Here is a 21,731-nt window from a genome sequence, read left to right as displayed (position 1 = left end):
AGACTGTAGACTGAACATGATGGCCATTTCATGCCTGTATTGCATACTACAATACCCTAAAGGAGAGAGAGAGAGAGTAGAAGGGAATGTACCTGCCACAGAGGTGGGGTGGGGAGGATGGGGGTGGGTGGGAGGGATACTGGAAACATTGGTGGTAGAGAATGGGCACTGGTGGAGGATGGGTACTTAATCATTGTATAACTGAAATATAAGCATGAAAGTTTGTAAGTCTGAAACTGTACCTCAATGGTGATTCATTAACAAATTAAAAAAAAAAAAGAATAGTGCAGATCTGATTCTCCAAAAGAATGACACCTTTTGAGTTTCTTCTTTGTATGGGTCAGGGCCTCACTTGGCATTTTAAGTCACTTGTTCCTGAAGTATCCCTGTATTTGTTCTTTATAGAGCAGTCAGAAATCTTTGCTTATTTCTGTTCCTGATCATAAATAGAGCTAGGAGATCAATACAAAGGAGGTAAGATAGAATTAATAGTTCACATTTTTCTAAATGAAGCAAGACCAGATTTTTTTTTACTGATCTAAAATATATTCATTATAAATATGTATTATAAAATATGAATATTACATTATTCATCTCAGATCAATATAACCATCACCATGTACTTCCCACTAGATTAATAAATGATAGTATCTTTCCATATTCACTTCTTACCCATTTTTGAAAAAATGAGCGTTGCAGAGCCAGAGAGAGTTGGAGGGGCTCCTTTGCAGGCTTTGCAAATGGGAGGTCTGGGTTTGATCCTTGACATGACATGGTGTTCTGAGTCCTTCTAGAAACCACCTTCTAACAACGAGCTAAGGCTATACCTGAGGAAAATAGTCGACCCCCTCTGCTGCCCCCGAAAATAAACCTCAGAGAAACATTATAGATGCAATTCATGAATACATGAATTTTTGAATTCCTTTACTCTCTCTTGTACTCCAGATATGATTGCTGTTTTCAAATTGTACCGTATATTTTTCCGGAATGTCTTAGTACTTAATACTGTTTGTATATAAATGTATATTATATGTGTATCCATCATATATTCATTAGATACGGGAAAGTTCATATAGTTTATATACTTAACTGTATCCTTATGTATGATATTTGTTTATATATGTGCAAACGTAATTTTTTGAATAATTTAAAGCCATCATGATTTTTACTTATTCACTGTTTAACTTAGTACTTTTAACTGTATAATTTGCTTAAATTGTATAATCTATTTGATTATACTTTTGGAAACTTTTTTTCCCCTCTATGTCTGGTACCTCGCAGTTCTGCTGAATTATTTTAAGTAGTTTTAATAGCATATTAGAGTATCTGAAAAATGTGTATGTTTTCCTGAATTTAGTATCTAAGCAATCATAACGTCAGCCCTTGAATTGAATTTTAAGAAACAGAGACAGCATGGTCCTTAGTTGTTAGTTGTCCTTTTCTTTGCTTTTATAAACTTTTCCTGAGCTGAAATCTGCGGTCTAATCGGGAGGTGGTAGTGGGTTAAGCCTTCCAGGAAGTGATTCTCAGGTGTCGCCATTAAGTATGATATTTGCTTTTTGTTTTTGACAAATCGTCTGCCCTTCTGTTAACTGAAAGCTATAGATCGCATTTTTCTTTTTTAGCACCTACTGTGTTATGGAGATATTAAAAAAAAAAACACCTCAACCACCCATTTTTCTTTCTTTAATGTGCGTTGCATAATCGCAGCTATATTCTTGCCCACGGCGATTACTAGGTGTTTGCCAAACTGTGATTTTCCTGTTGTTCATCATGTAATCATTGGGATTCTGCTAGTGAAGAATTCCAATGAAGAACTGTTTTCCTTCTGCATTTATTTATTCATTAATTTTTCCTATTGGCAAGGACTCATGGATATTAATCTCATTCCGTGGATTGTAACCACCCACCAGCATTGTTTGCTTGCCTTGTTTCAGATTTGGCCATTGGTTGTTTCTTTACGATGGTCACGTGCCAGCACAATATTTCTGATGTCCTTTAGAATCTGTCACCACGAGACCTTTCAAGCCCCTGCCTCAGCCTTGGAATTTGCCATGGTTCCTAAGGAACTCTGATTTCTTTTATCAATCAGTGGTATTTAGCAGCCAAGTTAGCATTCTCGCTATACTCAGTGTTGTGGAGATGTCATTCCGGGTGTTACTGTATGTCACAACAAACAATTCCTGTTGGTTGACAAAGCTAAGAAATAAGATCCTGTGTACATTTCTTTCGATTTTACTTACTTGCATAGTTAATCCCAGTAAACAGAAATTATAATCTTGGAGTTTCCAACCCACGTTAAACAGGTCCTGTTTCTGTGATAGATTATTAACTTTAGGACAAAATTGGCGTGGTGTTCTGTTTGTAACTCTAAGATCTTCTATTGTGAAGTCAGAAGAATATGACAGGTTACTTCAGGGAGATCATTTCTGTCCTAAGACTCTCAGAGTGGTTATGTTGTATATTTCTTCCACAGCTGGAGTCATTGTTACTATTTGTGTTTCCTTTGTCATCCCACCCAGATCCCAGGTCATTTCAGCAATATTATATTATATTCTTCGAGTTAGAAAGGCAGGCAGATGTGTTGCATCCCACCTTCCCCCTCCCCTACCTCACCCCCAAATCTTTCTGCATTCCCACTGTTTGATTCTTCCTGTTCAATTTCATTTGTTCTCTGCAGTTTCCGCTTTGCCTTTTCTGTATTTTTACACAAAGGAGCAGGTAGGTTTATGTATGCTTTCATATACCTTTAATCAGGGAAAGGTTGAACACTAGAGATACTTTTTTATACTTTGTTGCTTTTACCTTCCTGGAAATCACCCCATATTAGTTCTTAGAGATATTTGCTCCCCCTTTCACAAATCACTTAAATCACTTAATTTCCCGTTAGTCGTCGATTGCTCGGGCGGGCGCCAGTAACGTCTCCATTTGTCCCTGTCACGTGCTAGTGTAGCCCAATGGCATCTGTTCGCTCTGGGAACATGAAGGGCCTCAAACCGATCGTTCATGATCTTGACGAAGAAGTCTGAAAGGTGGGCGGCCACGCGGTCTCTTGACATCCCATGGAATCCAATCAGTAACAGCTCTAGTCCAACGGTCGTCTTTAAATCTCATTACGTGACCAGCCCATCTGATTTTCGACACCTTGGCAAATGAGACAGCGTCCCTGATCCTTGATCGTCGACGGATGACAGAACTCCGGATTCGTTCTCTCATTTGAGTGAAACGTGATATTCCAAGCATAGCTCTTTCTATTCTTCTTTGGGAGACCTGAATAGCGTTCTCATCTTGTTTGCGTAGGGCCCAGGTCTCTGAGGCAAATGTTAATGCAGGAAGAACAGTGGAATCAAAGAGATGTGCCCGGAGCCGGAGGTTCTTCGCCCTCTTAGCTATTTCTTCGACGTTCTTGAAGGCGTTCCAAGCCGCTCTCTTCCTCCTGCACAGCTCGGGTGCCAGGCCATTTGTCATGTTGACCTCTCGACCTAGGTACACATAGCTGTTGCATTCGGAGATGGTCGTTCCATTGAGAGCAAATGGGGCGTCAGGAACAAGGCTGTTTCTCATAAACATTGTCTTCGTAAGATTCAGCTGTAGTCCTACCTCTCCACACTCACGGTCAAAGTCGGCCAGCATTTGTGCCGCTTGGCTGATGTTTGGTGTTATTAAAACAATGTCATCAGCAAAGCGGAGGTGGTGTAGTTGCCGACCATCTATCTTCACTCCCATTCCTTCCCATTCCAGTCGTCGCATGATGTTCTCGAGGGTGGCACTGAAGAGTTTCGGTGAAATGGTATCACCCATTTCACAAATCACAAATCACAAATCATCCTGTTATTCGTCGATTGCCTCGAGCAGGCCCCAGTAACGTCTCCTTCATCCTAGCCCTGAGATCTATATTCAAGGCTCTTTAGGAGAATGAGACCCATCATTGTTACTGGTATTTGGCATATTGGGTACGCCACGGGGAGTTTGCCAGACTCTGCCGTTTGGGCAGGCTACTTTCGGTAACCTGCCAGTTTGTCCAGAGTAGGAATGACCTTTATGGTCTGCATATGTATATAATCTGCATATGTATTTTCATGTTTTTGGAGCTGTGTCACTAGGGGAAATGTCTAGAAGAGAAATAACTTAATCAAAGAGCAAGCCCATATGTAGTTTGTTTGTTTTCAGGTGTTACTAAATTCTTCTGTAAGAGTCATATCAGCCTGTGTTTCTGCTACCAGAGTATGGAAGGGCTTGTTTTAACCACATCCTCAGCAATAGGATGTACTAAGATGTAGTGAAAATTCATTTTCACTAAGTTGAGAAGCGAAAATGGTACCACAGTATTGTTAACACAGAAATGGTCATTTCTCTGATTATGAGTTGGTAAACAAGTTTTCTTATGTTTTAGGTCAATTTTTTAAAATATATTTTCATGAATATTCTCATCATTTATCTGTTTTTCTATTTTAGCTTTAACTGTATTAACATGTCATATCGGTGCATTTTAAAATATTGGACAGATGTTTCATTCCTAGAAAAAAAATTCCATCTTGATCCTGCTGTGTTATTTACTCAACATGGTTTTGAATTGTTTACTATCATTTATTTAGGATTTTTTTGTTGTAGTTATTTTCGGTATTAGGGATTCCCCTGACACTGTATGTGGGAATTTGGATTAGGATTGGCTGCATGCAATGCAAGAGCCTTAACACCTGTACTGTCTCCATGGCCCTCATTTAGGTATTCTGCCTGGATGTTTATCAGTAAATTTGGCCTCTAGTCTTATTTTTTTTTTCAAGCCAGGAATTGAATCAGGGAATCTGAACCCTCACATATGCAAGGCAAGTATATTTCCCGAGTTACATCTATCTCCCCCCTTAGTATTTTATTATTAGATTTGATTTTAATATTGGCTTCATAAAGAGAATTAGAAAGTTTTCCTTCAGATCCACTGGCACAGGTTATGGAACTCTGGAACAATCTGATGTTCCTAGGGTATGCCTATTGTGTTAGAACCAGGATTTTAGATATGTCCATTATCTTGTTCTCTACTTCATTTTCTGTTTTTAAACTTTACTTTGTGTGTGTGTGTGTGTGTGTGTGTGTGTGTGTGTGTGTGTTGTATATGTGTATGTGTGTGTTGGTGTGTGTTTGCTTTATTTTGTTTCTGGGTCACAACTGGCGGTGCCTATACCTGGCTCTACACTCAGAAGTTACTCCTGGTGGTGCTTGAGAGACCATACAGAATACTTTGGCTTTGTTAAGTACAAGACAAATGCCCTATCCATTGTACTGTCCCTCTAGCCCACTTTGTGTTACTTTTTACTTAGAAACTAAGGTCATGTATTTTAGCTCAGTGATTGGCATTTTTGTTTTATTACTTTAAGTGCATTCTTAAGACCAATGCATATGGTCTTTTCCAATATATGGAGCGATAGCACAGCGGTAGGGCATTCGCCTTACAAGCGGCCAACATGGCCGAGCTGAGTTCGATTCCTCCGCCCCTCTCGGAGAGCCCGGCAAGCTACCGAGAGTATTCGATATGCCAGACACAGTAACAACAAAGTCTCCAATGGAGACGTTACTGGGCCCGCTCGAGCAAATCGACGATCAATGGGAGGGCCTTTACCTTTAACTATATAATTATGTATATGATTCGAGGGGTCAGAGCTGTCATTTAGAGGGTAGGGTGCTTGTCTTGCACACAGCTGACCCAGGTTTGAGCTTCGGCACCAAATACTTTCCCTTGAAGCCTGCTGGGAGTAATTCCTGGGTGCAGAGCCAGGAGAAAACTCTGAGTACCGGTCCGTCTCTCCTCCCGCACCCTTTTATACCTCTTTGTGACTGTTCATTTTCCCTTGCTCACCTTTTGGGGATCGGTGTGTTCCACAGCATTGCCAGCTCCTTGGCTCCCTCTTCTGTCGGCAGAGCTAAATCTAGGAGCCTCCATGGAGCTCTTTTCTGCTTTGGTGGCGAAGGAAGATTGTTTTCTGAACTTTGCTTCTCTTGTGGGATCCTGAATGTTACTTTCTTGCTTCTTTCTCCCTTCACCATCTAATAGCCCAGGGCAGTTCTCTGTTCCTTTTTAAAAAAATTTTTTTAAAAAAATTTTTTATTTTTGGTCTTGTTTCTCCCCCAGAAGCATTGTGTCTCCAACACGGCTGTTTCAGATTGTGTCTGCTTTGAAGTCCCTTCCCTCTAGTCCACACTCAGAGCCCTTTGCATAGTTTTCAGTGTTTGGGAACTTTGGGTAAGACGTTGTCTTTCTTTCTAGTGGTGGTCTTAGATCAGTCCTGAGCGTGTGGCCGCCGCCCCGGCCGTCTCATCCCACTTTCCCGTGGCTCTGCGCTGCAGCCAAGCTCGTGGCAGAGCTGGAGTACGTGGGTCCTATTGACAGTTAGTTTGAATTTGGGGCAGATTTCTTTCCTCAAGTTTTCCCCAGGCATGATTTGTAATTCTCTTTATCTTTTTTGTTAATTCTCCTTGTCTTACATTGTGTGTGTGTATGTGTGTGTGTGTGCTGGGGCGGGGGTTTAGGGGAGGCGCAGATATATTCAGAGACAGAGAGACAGGAATTCTCAGCTTCTTTCTTCCACAGTCTGGGTATCCTGAAGCCCAGGAATTTAGGAAGTGTATCCTTTTTTTTTTCTTTTTGGGTCACACCCAGCAATGCTCAGGGGTTACTCCTGGCTTTGCACTCAGGAATTACTCCAGGCGGTGCTTGATGGATTATATGGGATCCAACCTGTGTCAGGCATGTGCAAAGCAAATGTCCTACCTGCTGTACTGTCACTCCGGCCCCGTGGGAAGTGCATTCTTGAACTTCACGGAGACCTAAATTTGTGATTTGATGGTGAATGACCGTGTGTCATAGGTACCGTGAATTCTGCTGCCACTTTACAGGTGAAGCCATGGTGGCCCAGCAGGACCCGATGATGTGGGGGAGAGCACCCATTGTGTGGTGGAGACGTGCTCAGACCTCAGCTTGCCTGGACCCCACCTTCTGTGGAATCTCGCTTCCTCCCTGGGCAGTTGGCATTCCCCCACAAGTACCTAATAAGGTACCTGGGGACCGCGGCCACCCACAGTTTAGTGGTTGTTGGTATTCATCACCTGCTTCCTCCTGCCCTCCTGCCCCTTCTCTTATCCCTGTGGCAGTTCTGGTAGCCTTTTCTCCACTTTGACCTTCAAAGGTGCAGCTTCCTTTTTTTTTTTTTTTGTCAAGGAGATAAGGCTAAGATGCTGTTCCAAGAGCAGCTGTTTCAAGCGTAGAGCTCTTTGTTTTCAGCAGGGACCCGTCCATTTTAACCTTTCCGCCAGCCCATGAAACGTCATCTCCCCCCCTTGCCCACTTTCACTTATGGCAGGACCAGTGCCCTTCTCCCCCATGCTAGGTGTGTAGGGTTGGGCTACCCATCTCGGCGGAAACGCCCCTTTGCAGAGGCTGTGAAAACTCCTGGGTTCATATGAATGATAGACAGCACCCTGCCCTGGTTGAGAACTGCCTCCGGTTCTTTCCTCTCAGGAGCAGGGCGTGGTTTTCTTTCAGATAATTTAATCTGTACCTTAGGAGCGCTTAGTTAACATTTTTGAAGTACCTTCATCGGGGATCCGCACTCCAGGGGCAGTTAGTTAAACTATCCAAAAGACCCCAATCAAGATTCCATCCTCCAGAGGCCCCCCCAGTGCCCCAGCCCCGTCTTCCTCCATCTGTGCCCGTGGGCTCAGTAATGGGCTCCGTAATTAGAATAAAAGAGGTTTGAAGTTAATTTTTTTTATTGGCTAAATGTATTTAAGAGAGGCGGATGACCAGTTACTTCCTCTGGGATCATGCAGGATAGTGCCTGGTGAGGCCAGGAGCTGAATAGAATAGCTGAGGTCTCAAGCTTCACGTGGTCTTGTGTTTGCTCCCTGGGGTGGAGGCTTTTCTTGTTTGGATTTTAAAGCTCATTGACCCCATGAAGGCCAAATCCTGCCTCCCTGTGTGTCTCCACCCACTGCTTATTATTTGCATTTCTTTATGGCAGATGCTATTCTCACGTTTGAGCCCAGCCCTTTTTTTCTTCTTGAATAGCTTAATTTACATTTTACTTACATTTATACATGTAATGCGTATAGTTGTGTTTTGAGCAACTTGAAGTACGAATTTACAGTGCTGTGTTGTGGTCACGTGTAAGTGGCCAACTGCTTATTTTCTATATCTGGCTTCTGTCCAGGCATGGGTCAGCATTGCAGGTATGTCATCTTGATACTTTTGTCGTCTAATTAAATTAGTCTTGGTTATTTTTTGAGGTCTTCTTCTTTTTTTTTTTTTAAATGTTAAATCGAGGCAGAAATTCTATTCTGTGGGGGGTAGTATGGTTGAATGCAGTCTGTAAATTAAGACCCATTCATAAGATGGAATGGTCTATCTATACCTACCTCTATTTATGAAATTTACTTACTTTATTTTCTGTGCCCAGTTTAAGAAATGTCATCTACCGGAAGTTTATTTATTTATTAATTTATTAGGGGGGGCTTTTGGGCCACATCTGGTAATATTCAGGAATTATTCCTGGCTCTGTGCTCAGGAATCACTCCTAGTGGTGCTCAGGGAACCCTATGTGTGCTGGGAATTGAACCACGATTGGCCTTACCTGCTGTATTATTGGTCCACCCCCAAAGTTTTTAATAGTAAACACTACAGTTACCTCTTATATTGTGATCAACATGAATAGACAAGTGACAGATGATACGCTTTATTCAACAAAAAATTTATTTTGAAAATCATTATTTTCTTCAGATGGACAACATACGTAAAGGTATGGCATGTGGTATTGCTCTTTTCATGCCGTGATACAGAGCAAAGAAAATAACATGCACTTGTTTAGATTTCTTTCTTTACTCACCAGGTGGTAAGATTATTATTAAAATTAATTTTCTTGAATAGAATATTTTTGCTGCGTATGTGGAATATTCACTTTGTTTTCTTTTAAAATGAATTATCTGTTCTATAGGTGTATATAATTAGTTATATAGTCTCTGTAACCAGAGGTGGATAGATTTAATGGTTAATAGAATCATGGAATTGTAGACTTGAAAGGTCCTTAGATACCATCTAGGTAATCCTTTCATGAGTTCTAAGTATCTTAGTTGGTGAAAAAAAGAGGATTTTAGTTAAACCTTTCTTTCATTCTTAACCTTATCCAGACATTATTTATACTCACCCAGGCTTATATACCTATACCTATAGATATCTCTCTCTCTCTTTCTCTCTCTTTGTAATATTTAATATCTTTTTGAGCCAATAAAGTATTAATAGAAATAATTGCTCAAAGGACATGAAAGTCTTCTAATATTTCGCTCTTAGTTGGCGAGAATCTTCAAAATCAGATTCAAGAAATCCATACTTGATAAGATCCTTTGAGCAAATAATGCAAATAATTATGATTTGGGAAAGGGAATAAAATATTTCTTTTTTTTTCCCCCCACAGCTGGCAGTGCTCAGGCTGACTCCTGGCTCTGCATTCAGGGATCACTTCCTGGTGGGCTCTGAGCACCACATTGGATGCTGAGATTGAACCCAGTTGGCCATGTGCAAGGCAAACATCCTACCCACTGTACTATTGCTCCAGCCCCAGGATTTCTAATTTTGAAGTGTTCCAAAACCTACAAACTGAGTATATGCTATACATAACAAATATATAGCATATGTTGATATGCTATATATATATGTTATATATATATTAGATGCTCTATGTAACATATCATATAGATATAATATATCATATAGATGATATGTTATAACACGCAAAGTAATGATTTGGGGATTAGCAGTTTGGCATTTTGTGCATTTTGTGCTCATTGTGGTGTGAGTCCTGTTGAACTTCAGTTAAATTATTTTTTTTGTAAAATGCTTTTCCCATAAAGCCCAATAATTCTGTCTGACCCTCACACAGTTTTCATGATTATTAGACTAGTCTTTATAGTTGATTATATTATCCTCCTAAATTGCCTTTCAATTTTCAGCTGATGTAAGTGAAATAGATAATATAAATTAATTAATATTGGATCTGTTCAGTGTTTATGCTCTAGGAGATTTCAGAAGACAAACAGAAAGATAAGGTTCCAGACAAATGTGCCATTCAGGGCTGTGGCATTTTATTACTCACACCTTGCTTACTTGTTATTTCTTTAATAGGCAATCCATCATATTAGTGTGCGCATAAAGAACGCTATGCCACATCATCTCGGGGCCCATTGATTTAAACTGCACTGACCTCATCAACAATTATTCTTGTGGCAGCTATGACGTTCAGCTAGCCCTGGTGCACGTGAACACATTCCTAACTTGTGGCTTTTTAGTGGAACTCTTTTTATCCTGGCGAAATTTCTATTACCCATTTCTATTTTCTCTTACCCACACCTGAAATTTAGTTTTGCTTAATTTTCCTCTCTAACTTGCTGAATTGTGTTCTCAGTAGCTTACTACTTGACTCTTCTTCCTGTTGGGCTTGGTTTTGCAGGATGGAGTAATTCTGTGGCCTGTGACCTCTTGCTTATTGTTTAAAACAATGTCTGTCCTTGGAATGTCACATTTGGAAATATGACTTTTTTTTCCTCACCCTGCAGAATGATTGTATCTCTAGAAGTTGATGGCTTCTTGGTTCTGCTCTAGGTTTACCTTCACATTTTTAAATGGCAATACGTATTACCTAAACTCCTTTACATTGCAAAGGAAGGCGTAATAACATGGTTGTTCTTGTATTTCTCATTCCTATGGGTTTCAGGGTCTGCAGGGTCTAAGATAAAAGCAGAACAGAGTTGTGGAGATAATTATATCGTGATGTCACGACATGACCAACCTGAGTTCCATTCCTCTACCCCTCTTGGAGAGCCTGGCAAGCTACTGAGAGTATCTTGCCTGCAAGGCAAAGCCTGGCAAGCTACCTGTGACGTATCCAATATCCCAAACACAGTACCAAGTCTCACAACGTTACTGGGCCCACTCAAGCAAATCGATGAACAATGGGAGGAAAGTGACAGTGACTTTGTGCCTTTAGTTTGTAGTTCAATGTGTTTTATGAATTGGTAGTCAAACAGCAAAGATGATGACTTGCTTACCTGTCATTTTAGAGGAGAGTCAAGGAGCTGTATTATAATGGACATTACAATAATTCTGTGCCAGGAAACACTTTCATCTTACCTAAATAAATAGATTTCAGTACCTTCCAGTGGTGCTAACAACTACTGTAGTTGAATTTGTCTACTTGGAAGAATGTCCATACTCATTTAGAATCTCCCATTAAATAAAACATTTCAGCTGCTTTGAGGAGTAGCAACGAGGGAAGGATGGGGAAGCTGTTGGTTGTTAAGATGCATCTTTAAACTGATCATCCTTTGTGCTTTGGTGTTCATCTGATCTTTCATAAATGAGAGATTCAGTTTTAGGCTAGAAGTCTTTAACTTTTTTTTTTTTTTAAGTGAAACACCATGAGGTACAGTTGTAGACTTACAAACTTTTTCGTGCTTGGGTTTCAGTTATACAACGATCAAGTACCCATCCCTCCACCAAGTGCTTATTCTCCACCACCAATGAAACCCGTAGCCCTCCCCTGCCCCCACATCTGTGGCAGGGCATTCCCGTTTGCTCTCTCTTTCCTTTAGGGTGCTGTGTTTTGCAATAGAGGTATTGAGTGACCATTGTGTTCAGTCTATTGTCTACTTTCAGCATGCGTCTCTCGTCCAGAGTGAGTTCTCCAGACACCCTTTACTTGGTATTCCCTTCTCTGTCTGAGCTGCCTTTTCCCCCAGCATGTGCTACCAGCTTCCAAGCCATGGAGCAGACCTCCTGGTACTTATCTCAACTATTCTTGGGTGTTCGTCTCCCATTCTGTTATTTTATGTTCCCCAGATAAGTGCAGTCTTTGTATGTCTGTCCCTCTCTTTGTGACTCATTTCACTTAGCATGATACTTTTTCCATGTAGAACCACTTGTTTGCAAATTTCATGACTTCATCAGTTCTAACAGCTGCATTGTATAGATGTACCAAAGTTTCTTTAACCAATCATCTGTTCTCAGGCGCTCAGGTTTTTTTCAGATCTTGGCTATTGTGAACAGTGCAGCAATGAACATACAAGTGCAGGTGTCATTTAGGCCATACTTTTTTTTTGCCTCTCTGGAATATATTCCCAGGAGTGGTATTGCTGGGTGAAATGGGAGCTCAATTTCTAATTTTTGGAGAATCGTCCACACTATTTTCCAAAAGGGCTGAACCAGTCAGCATTCCCACTAGCAGTGAAGGAGAGTCCCTTTCTCTCCATATACACGCCAAAATCAGTTGCTTTTGTTCTTTTGGATGTGGGCCAGTCTCTGTGGTGTGAAATGATATCTCATTGTTGTTTTGATCTGCATCTCCCTGATGATTAGTGATGTAGAACATTTTCTCATGTGCCTTTTAGCCATTCGGATTTCTTCTTTGACAAAGTTTCTGTTTATTTCATCACCCATCTTTTGATGGGGTTGGATGTTTTCTTCTTGTGAAGTTCAACCAGTGCTTTGTATACCCTTGATATCAACCCCTTATTGGATGGGTATTGGGCGAATATCCTTTCCCATTTTGTAGACTGTCTTTGTATTTTGGTCACTGTATCTTTTGCGGTGCAGAAACTTATTAGTTTAATATAGTCCCATTGGTTTATCTCTGTTTTCACTTGTTTGTTTAGTTGCATGCCATCTTGAAGGTACCGTTAGCCTCAATATCATAGAGAGTTTTGCCAACCTTGTCTTCAGTGTACCCTTATGGATTCTAGTCTGATGCTGAGGTCTTTAATCCATTTTTATCTGACTTTTGTGCATGGTGTTAAGTCAAGGTCTAAGCCCATATTTTTGCATGTGATTGTCCAATTATGCCAGCACCATTTGTTAAAGAGGCTTTTCTTGCTCCACTTCACATTTCTTGTTCCCTTATCAAAGATTAGATGTTCATACATTTGTGGTTGTGTGTAGGGATATTCCACCCTGTGCCATTGGTCTGCGGCTCTGCCTTTGTTCCAGAACCATGCTGTTACTGCTTTGTAGTAGAGTTTGAGGTTGGGGAGGGTGATGCCTCCCATCATCTTTTTTCCCCCCAAAATTGCTTTAGCTATTCGTGAGCGTTTGTTGTTCTAAATGAAATTTAGGAGTGCTTGATCCATTTCTTTGAAGAATTTCATAGGTATCCTTATAGGGATAGCATTGAATCTGTATAGTGCCGTGGGGAGTATTACCATTTTGACAATATTAATTCTTCCTATCCATGAGCAGGGGATATGTTTCCATTTCCTCATGTCCTCTTTTATTTTGTGGAGTAGCATTTTGTAGGTTTTTTTTTTAGGTGTCCTTTACCTCCTTAGTTAGGTTGATTCCGAGGTACTTGATTTTCTGGGGCACGATTATGGACGGGATTGCTTTTTTCATGTCTCTTTCCTCTGTCTCATTATTTGCATATAGGAGGGCCATGGATTTTTGGGTATTGATTTTGTAGCGTGCGACTTGACTTTACAAGTCTATTGTTTCTAGAAGTTTCTTGGTAAAGGCTTTAGGATTCTCTAGATACAGTATCATATCATCTGCGAATAGTGAGAGCTTGATTTCTTCCTTTCATATCTGGATGCCTTTAATATCTTTTTCTTGCCTATTTGCCATTGCAAGTACATCCAGTACTATATTGAACAAAAGTGGAGAGAGTGAGCATCTTTGTCTTGTCCCTGACCTTAGAAGGAAGGCCCTTAGTTTTTTCCCATTGAGGATAATGCTTGCCTTAGGTTTGTCCTAGATGGCTTTGACTGTCTTGAGGAAAGTTCCTTCTAAGCCCATTTTGGTGAGAGTTTTCATCATAAGCAGGTGCTGGATCTTGTCAAATGCTTTCTCTGCATCTATTGATATGATCATATGGTTTTTATCTGTACTTTTGTTGATATGATAGATTTACGTTGATTGATTTCTGAATATTAAACCATCCTTGCATCCCCGGGATCAATCCCACTTTGGTCATGGTGTATGATCTTCTTGATGAATTGTTGGATTCTATTTGCAGACGTTACTGGGCCCGCTCGAGCAATATTTTGCTGAGGATCTTCGTGTCCGTGTTCATCAGAGATACTGGCCTGTAATTTTCTTTGTTAGTGGCGTCTTTGTTTGCTTTCGATATTAAGGAGGTATGTGCCTCATAGAAACTGTTTGGGAAAGTTTCTGTTTTTTCAATTTCCTGGAAAACCTTGAGGAGAACTGGCAACAGGTCTTCTTTAAGTGTTTGGAAGAATTCGCTTTAACCTGTTCTTTTAAAAAACTTCTTTTGTTTGTTTTTGGATCACATCCTGTCACATTCTGGGGTTATTCCCAATTCTGTGCTTGATGGATCACTTCCAGTGGTGCTGCTCAAGGAACCAGTGAGTGGTGTTGGTACCGAACCTATGATTTCTGCATGCAGACTATGCAAAAGCACAGAGCCTTTTGAGCTCTCTCTCTGGCCCCCTAATCTGTAGTTCCTCTGGTGACAATAAACTGCTGAAGTTTGTATGGTAGTCTCTCTCTCTCTCTCTCTCTCTCTCTCTCTCTCTCTCTCATACACATATATACGTATGTGTATACACACATGTATATATGCACGACATTTTGAGGGGACAGACATGACTTATAAAAAGAATCAGATTCTTTTAAAAATATGATCTACTGGGATCGGCATGATAGTACAGTGGGGAGGGTGCTAACCTTCTATTCGGTCGACCCAGGTTCAGTTCCTGGCATCACTTATTATCCTCTGAGCACTGCCAGGAGTGATTCTTGAGTACAGAGCCAGCAGAACTCCTGAGCATCGCTGTGTGTGACCCACCCATATATATATATATATATACATATATATATATATATATATATAAACCAGTGTTCAAAATGTGTATACACACACACACACATTTTGAACATTGGCTTCCTTTATACCAAAAGCAAACATATATATGATGTCCTGGAGAGGTTTTGCTGAACTATGGAAATTTTCTCAGAAGTAACTTTAAGTCAAAGTCTCTGCAGATCATCAGACTACAACTTTCATCCAAACTGTATGGTGTCGGGGCCAGAGAGCTAGTCCAGTGGGTTGGGCACAGGCCTTGTAGGAGACCGACTTGGGATTGATTTCCGGCACCTTATCGAAGGGTTTCCTGAGCCTGCCAGGAGTGCAGAGCCAGGAGTAACCTCTGAGCATTGCTGGGTGTGACCGGGAAGGGAAAATAAAAGACCCAAAGAAAACCTAAACTATCTGGTCTGGGGTTCAGATTAAGCATCCTAAAACAGTGGCTTGAAAATAAAATAATTTTTTTTTTTTATGCTTTGGGAGTCAATTTTGGAACTCGGGCCTCCTGCATACCAAGTACATGCTCCAGCCCTGTGAGCAGTTTCCCTGGCCTAGAAGGTGTTTTCACAGTATTTACAAAATGTATCTATTACTCTTTTCCTAAGAGTGTTCCCTCACTTTACACACTGTTTTCCCTTTATTTTTGTTTGTCCCTTTCAATATTTGTAAGAGCTCTAGCTTATCTTTTCTTTTCTGTGAATATTTATGATTTTTGTTTTCCAGCTGCTTACCTCTCCTGATGTTCATCAAACTTGAAGCTGGGATCTAGCTCTTTAGAAATTTTCTACAGCACACAGAATGACATTTTCATAACAGTGAATCCTTAATTCCAAAACCAACTCGATCACTGTTGATGTGGTAGTTTATGAAAAACATCTGGTGGAGTTTGCTTCTTAGGATTTTTATTGCTTTTTATTGCTTTTTCTTGTTATTTTTACAAATAGAGGGACCCGGTTTGTGGGCTTTAGCTGTTCCTGTATGGTTCTTAGATGGTTACTGTGTGAATATCAACTAACTGCAAATTTACTCGAGCAATATTCTCTGGTTCCACGCAAGCATCATTCAAGCAGTTATCCTACTTCTTCGACCCATCCCACCTTTGAATTTTGTAATGAAATCTGTCTCTTTTTTTTTATTCTAAATAGCGAGGGAGATAAACCTGCAGGACATCAAGGAGGAGTCGGAACTGGATCCTGAGGAGAATAGCACCCTCTTCATGGGCATCCTCACCAAGGGGCTGGCCAAGCTGAAGAAGATCCCGGAGACCGTGAAGGCCATCAAGGAGCGCCTTGAGCAGGAGCTGAAGCAGATTGTGAAGCGGTCGACCACCCAGGTGGCAGACAGCGGCTACCAGAGGGGAGAGAACCTCACATCAGAGAACCAGCCACGGTGAGTGGGCTGGAGTCTGTGCTCCTTGATGCAGTTCATTGCAGGGTGCTCTTGGGGGGGGAATGGTGAGTACATGCCATTATTTGTTGCTAATGATTTTTTTTTTTTTTTTTTAAATATTTACTTGTTTGGAGGTTCTAGCAATTTACTTATTTTGGTTTTGGAGGCACAACCAGTGGTGTTTGGGGTCTACTCCTATCTTCATGCTGAGGAGTTGTTGCTGATACTTCTCGAACTTGGGGCACCATAGCCCTTATAGATGGATTTGTGGAAACAACGGGAATTTCTGATTTCTGATGTACCGAAGAAGTTATAAAGCAGCTGTCCATAGTCAGATGGAAAAACAGAGCAATGATATTGAATCGTTACTGAATATTAAGTATTCTAGGTAATTTATGCCCGTTTTTTTTTTCCATTTAATTCTCACTATAAACCAGAGAGCTACTTTCTAGTATTCACATTTTATTTGTTTACTAGTCTAATTATTGTAATTGTGACAACATGGTTAAAATAGTGGCAACAATTAGCACCCATATTTCATTTTAATGACTTTTTTTGGTCAAAAATATTTAGTCTTAACTACTTGATTGCATAATTGCACCTTTTTTCCTGTATTAAAATACTGCAAAATAACATGTATGTAATATATATAACAAATTAAACTAACAAGCAGTTATGTTTCAAAACAGTGATATATACATACCAAAATAAAATTACTGAATATAATTCAATACTTTCTCTCTCCTTCCTTCTTTCTTTCTCTTTCTTTCTTTCTTTCTTTCTTTCTTTCTTTCTTTCTTTCTATCTTTCTCTCTCTCTCTCTCTCTCTCTCTCTCTCTTTTCTTTTATTCTTTTTTGCTTTTTGGGTCATACCCGGCGATACACACAGGGGTTTCTCCTGGCTCTGCACTCAGAAATTACCCCTGGTGGTGCTCAGGGGACTATATGGGATGTTGGGAATTGAACCTGAGTTGGCCGCATGCAAGGCAAACACCCTACCCGCTGTGTTATTGCTCCAGCCTCCCTCCCTCCCTCCCTCCCTCCCTCCCTCCCTCCCTCCCTCCCTCCCTCCTTTCCTTTCCTTTCTTTCTAGATTATTTTTATTGAATTACTGTGAGATAGACCTTTATAACGTTGTTCATGATTGGGTTTCAGTCATACAGTGTTCCAACACCTATCCCTCCACCAGTATACATTTCCCAGCACCAGTGTCCCAAGTTTCCCTCCCATCACCCTCATCCCCCACCCCCTGCCTGCCTCTGTAGCAGGTGCTTTTCTTCTCTCTCTCTCTCTCTCTCTCTCTCTCTCTCTCTCTCTCTCTCCCTTCCTCCCTCTCTCCATTTGGCCATTATGGTTTGCAATACAGATACTGAAAGAATATTGTATATATTCCCTTTACCTACTTTTAACACTCATTCCTTGTCCAGCGTGATCTTTTCTAACAATTTATTTTAGTGACCATTTGTGAGGCCCCTTCTGACTATTCTCTGCTCCCTGTGTCCTGTGGGTCAGCACCAGGATGTGAGGCTGCTCAGTTCCTTTACCAGGCCACCCTGGTATTGTTCACGGGCCTCCTGGGCTTTTCCCTTTGATGCTTAAGGAACCATGCCATGCTGGGGCCCAAACTAGGGTTCATGCAAGGAAAGAACCGGAACTCCTGTATGGTTGTTCCAGTGTCTAGAATCCACTGTTGAAAATCAGGGCAGCTGGGGCCAAGAGGGTGTTTTGGTCCAGGTTGCATAAGAAGTTGCTGCTCAAGTCGCTCTTGGAGTTGGTGGAAGTCCATGGTCTTCCTCTGTCCATTTATTTTTTTCTCTTTAATTTTTTTGAGATCTGCCAGTAGGTCAACCAGTCTCAGGATTTCCGATAACTATTTAATTCGAATATCCCAAGTCTTCTTTCCTAAGATAGGGAGAACTGAATTGGTCCTCATCATTTTGTGATCATCAGACATTGGGAGAGCATATTTGCCAAACTGTACATTAGGGCATAAAAGTTTTATGTATCCAGAAAGCATTGATTATGCCTTTAAGCTCTTCAAACATCAATTTCCTTACGTTATTGAAAAAGAATGATGGAGCTTCCCCTCCTGCCTTGGCGCCAAATACCGCAGGGTGTGTGTTATGATGAGCTGGCGTTTATGGTTTCAATTATGTATTTGTGGTGCCCGGGATTGAACCCTGGCACGTGCTCTACCACTGAGTCAGCTCTCTGGTCCAAGCATAGGCTTTAGTCAGGGTCAAGGGGACTTGTCCCTGACTGCCAGTTTTCTAATATGAAAGAAATAATACCTGCCCTATAGGGGTGCCGTCTTGGGAAGAGGGTTCTTAGAGTCAGTGCTCAGTAGACCAGCAGAGGCGAGAACTGGTGTGTTCGTGCGTGAGCCCGTGAAGACGTGCTTGTTCCTGCTCGTTCCTTCCTCAGCTTCATGTTCTTTGATCGCCCGCCTTGTGACTGAAGAAGCTGGCGGACGGTTCTAAATTTTTTTTTCTCTTTTCTTTGCCAATGCCCGAATTTCCTCAAGGACCTCTTGACTCCTCACTAATGAACACTCCAAAGTTCTGGTTTGCTCTTTGCACTGTTACTGCCGGTCTCAGGATGAATCCACTGCACTTTCACAGGGAAATCACATGTCTGTGGCATGTATTGGAAATAAAGCGAAAGGGCACGCGTGGATCAATAACCTGGCTGCAGATTTCATTATGCCACCCTTAAAAGCAGTATGTCTCTCAAAGGATGTGGCCCTCTTCCACTGGCATCCTTGGGGCCCCTTCCCGAATTGGGGTGTCGAGATGGTATCACTCACAGTAGAACTGTAGCCTGTGTGCCGCCCCGGAAGGCAATGAGTGTTTCTCTTGGAGGAATGAGCCCACTGCACGGATTCTTTCCCATCTTTTTAAGCTTCATTTTTGGCCTGTGCTCATGTTGGGGATGAGGAAGTGCACACGCTACTGTGAATCCGCTTTAACAAACTGTACACACCTTAATATTTCGGCCGGGACTTGTTATCGTGAGACGAAATAGTATAGAGGAAACCTGTGTGTGGGGGTGAACCATTCCTTTTGAAGACCAAAGATGAAATTATTGGCTTGGGTTACCGAATGACTGCAGAATTTTAGCTCATCTCTTAGGGGCTTTTTTTTTTTTTTGCTATCATCAAGCGCATTAACAGTGTTACTCAAGACTTCCCTGGAAGTTTCATTGAACATGATCGCTGCTTCTGGAGGCTCAGAATTTTAGAGGAGAACTGATTATTCCTTGAAGCTTGCTTGTTGCTCTCTATGTATTGACTTTACTGGGAGGCGGGAAGGTTTAGGGGATGTTTATTTCGGAGAGAAGTAAGATCACAATACCATTATCACTGCACCATCATCACCGTGATTATTCAAGGAATTCATGGTAAAGTTGAAACATAGGTCAAGAATGATGCATTGCCTCTGCCCCCACATACGGTCGTCTCTCCATACCACCACAGAAAAAGACCTCGTGCAGATTAGTAGCATTTAAAGGGAGGATTCTGGTACTGCAGCCTTCCCTAGAAGGGTCGCTGCTCAGCTTCCTCTTATTAAATAGATTTTGCTCGTGATGCATTGCAGGCCGGTTTTCATTTGTCTTTACGTAAGTAGAATCAGTGTCGTGTGCTCTTCTGCTCGGAAAGTAGAAGGAACAAGTATTGCGGATTCTCGTCACTTCCTCCAGAGCCGGGTGTTTTCACCGCCAGTTTAAAAAAAAAACATCACTTTGGTGACCCACTTGTTATTTTGTTTTTGACCTCAAGCTATCTCTTGTCTATTTATAGGAGAAATATTTTTCTTTCGTTCATTCATAGTCTAGTGTCTGCAAGCCACTGCTTCCTATTGAAGGAAAATATTCAACACCCGTTGCTGCCAGCCCGATAACCATTAGGGGAAGATGTGTTGTGCTAATCTCACAGAACCACCCTGTGCCCTGGAAAGACAGCCTGTGTCGTCCATTCCTGACGGCTGCTGGGGCCTGCAGTTTGTGCAGACCAGGGCCATTGTTTTTCACAATCACTGCCCAGTCATTCTTTCCTGTGATTGAGCTGGGGACTACGTCCCCCCTGCCTCGGCTTCAAAGGAGCGAGAAGTTCACTAACAGTACAGGAAAGCATGAGGAATGGGTCTTCTCCAAGGGGTGACATGCTTAGAGAAGACTGAAGGAAGAGGAGGATGGCAGGTGAGAGGCAGCGCTGCAGCTATGGGAAAACTGTCTTGGTGAATCAGGAGGTCGCCAGTTCGGTGCTGGGCAAAGTGCTACCCTCCTGCTCCCCTTCAGTGACTTTGGCGGTGACCAAGGATTGAATGAGCTGAAGTGCTGGCAGCTGGTGAGACCGTTTTCTCTTTTGGAGTAAAGCCATTTTTTTATGGTCTTTGACTTGTTTGTTTGTGAACCAAGGAAGCAGGAAGACGACTTGTCTGATCGCCAAGGCAGGGAACATCGCACATTCTCTGCTGATGGTGAGACTGAAGGAAGATCCATGAGAAATATTGGAAAGAAATAGACTTTAAGACTGTGTTTGGGTTTAAGTGGAATTTATTTAAAAAAATTAATTTACATTGTGTCTCCAGTTCTTTTCATCAGATAAAAGTACTGGGTAGTGAAAATACCTACTGGGAATGTCAGCGTGGAAAATAATAGTTCTTTGTAGACCACCTGGATCATGCCTATTAAATTTATTTTTATGAAGTGTGAGTATGTTTAAGGCTATGTGTGGAGGTATGTTTGTGTGCCACCCTGTGGATGTATGTGTGTGTGGGGGAGTGTTTGTATTTGCATGTGCTTGGTTTTATTTGTTTGTTTTGACTACTTTAGGATAGAAGACTCAGGAGAGAATCTCTTTGCATTGTTTAGAGCCATATTTCCAAATTTAGCATGGTCCCCACCTGGCCCATGATGAATATTTGTTGATATAATAAATTCTTCTTCATGGAACATATTTGGGCTGAAATGTCAAACACAATCCAATGCTGCCCCTCTTTTTATTTATTTTGAAGATGTAGAGGAGGAGGAAGGCATTGAACTGTGAATCTTAGACTGGTCTAATTTTAGAAACTGTGACTGGTGCTGTTGTGGAAAAGGCAGTTCGCCTATGAGAACATGGGACTGTGGCCACCTGGTTTGGTGTGGAGATGTGAGAATCAGGAACGACTTTCTCTCTCTCTCTCTCTCTCTCTCTCTCTCTCTCTCTCTCTCTCTCTCCAGGCATCTTGGGGGATTCTACAGGAGTGTTGGGGTCTCCAGGGCTCCATCCAGTGATGCTTGGGAGGGCGTGTCGTGTAGGGGCTCAAAATAGGTCCCTTCACATGCCAGGCATGTACTCCAGCCCTTTGAGCTATTTCCCTGCCCTCTGTTCTATAATTGTAAATTAAGATAACTTTTATTTTTTTATATTAGTTGCAGTTAGGAAGCTCTGTCTGTTGGGTTGCAGTGGCAGTTGTTGGTCTGCCTGTGCTGTTAGCTTCACAT

General features: G+C 41.5%; 1 protein-coding gene across 2 annotated transcripts in view; it reads left to right on the top strand.

Annotated features, from left to right (window-relative positions):
- The window catches only part of EXOC4 (exocyst complex component 4), an 850,139-nt gene that overhangs the window by 89,885 nt on the left and 738,523 nt on the right, over positions 1 to 21,731 (top strand). For both annotated transcript variants that reach the window (XM_056124006.1, XM_056124007.1), the window contains exon 6: positions 16,001 to 16,244. In XM_056124006.1, the coding sequence (XP_055979981.1) occupies positions 16,001 to 16,244 (244 nt within the window). The remainder of the gene's footprint in view (positions 1 to 16,000; positions 16,245 to 21,731) is intronic.

This window comes from Sorex fumeus, unplaced genomic scaffold (assembly GCF_029834395.1).
Source record: "Sorex fumeus unplaced genomic scaffold, SorFum_2.1 ptg000048l, whole genome shotgun sequence".
In the NCBI taxonomy this organism is placed as follows: domain Eukaryota; kingdom Metazoa; phylum Chordata; class Mammalia; order Eulipotyphla; family Soricidae; genus Sorex; species Sorex fumeus.
Note: the sequence above shows the minus strand (reverse complement) of the source record. Positions and strands in the feature narration are given on the sequence as shown.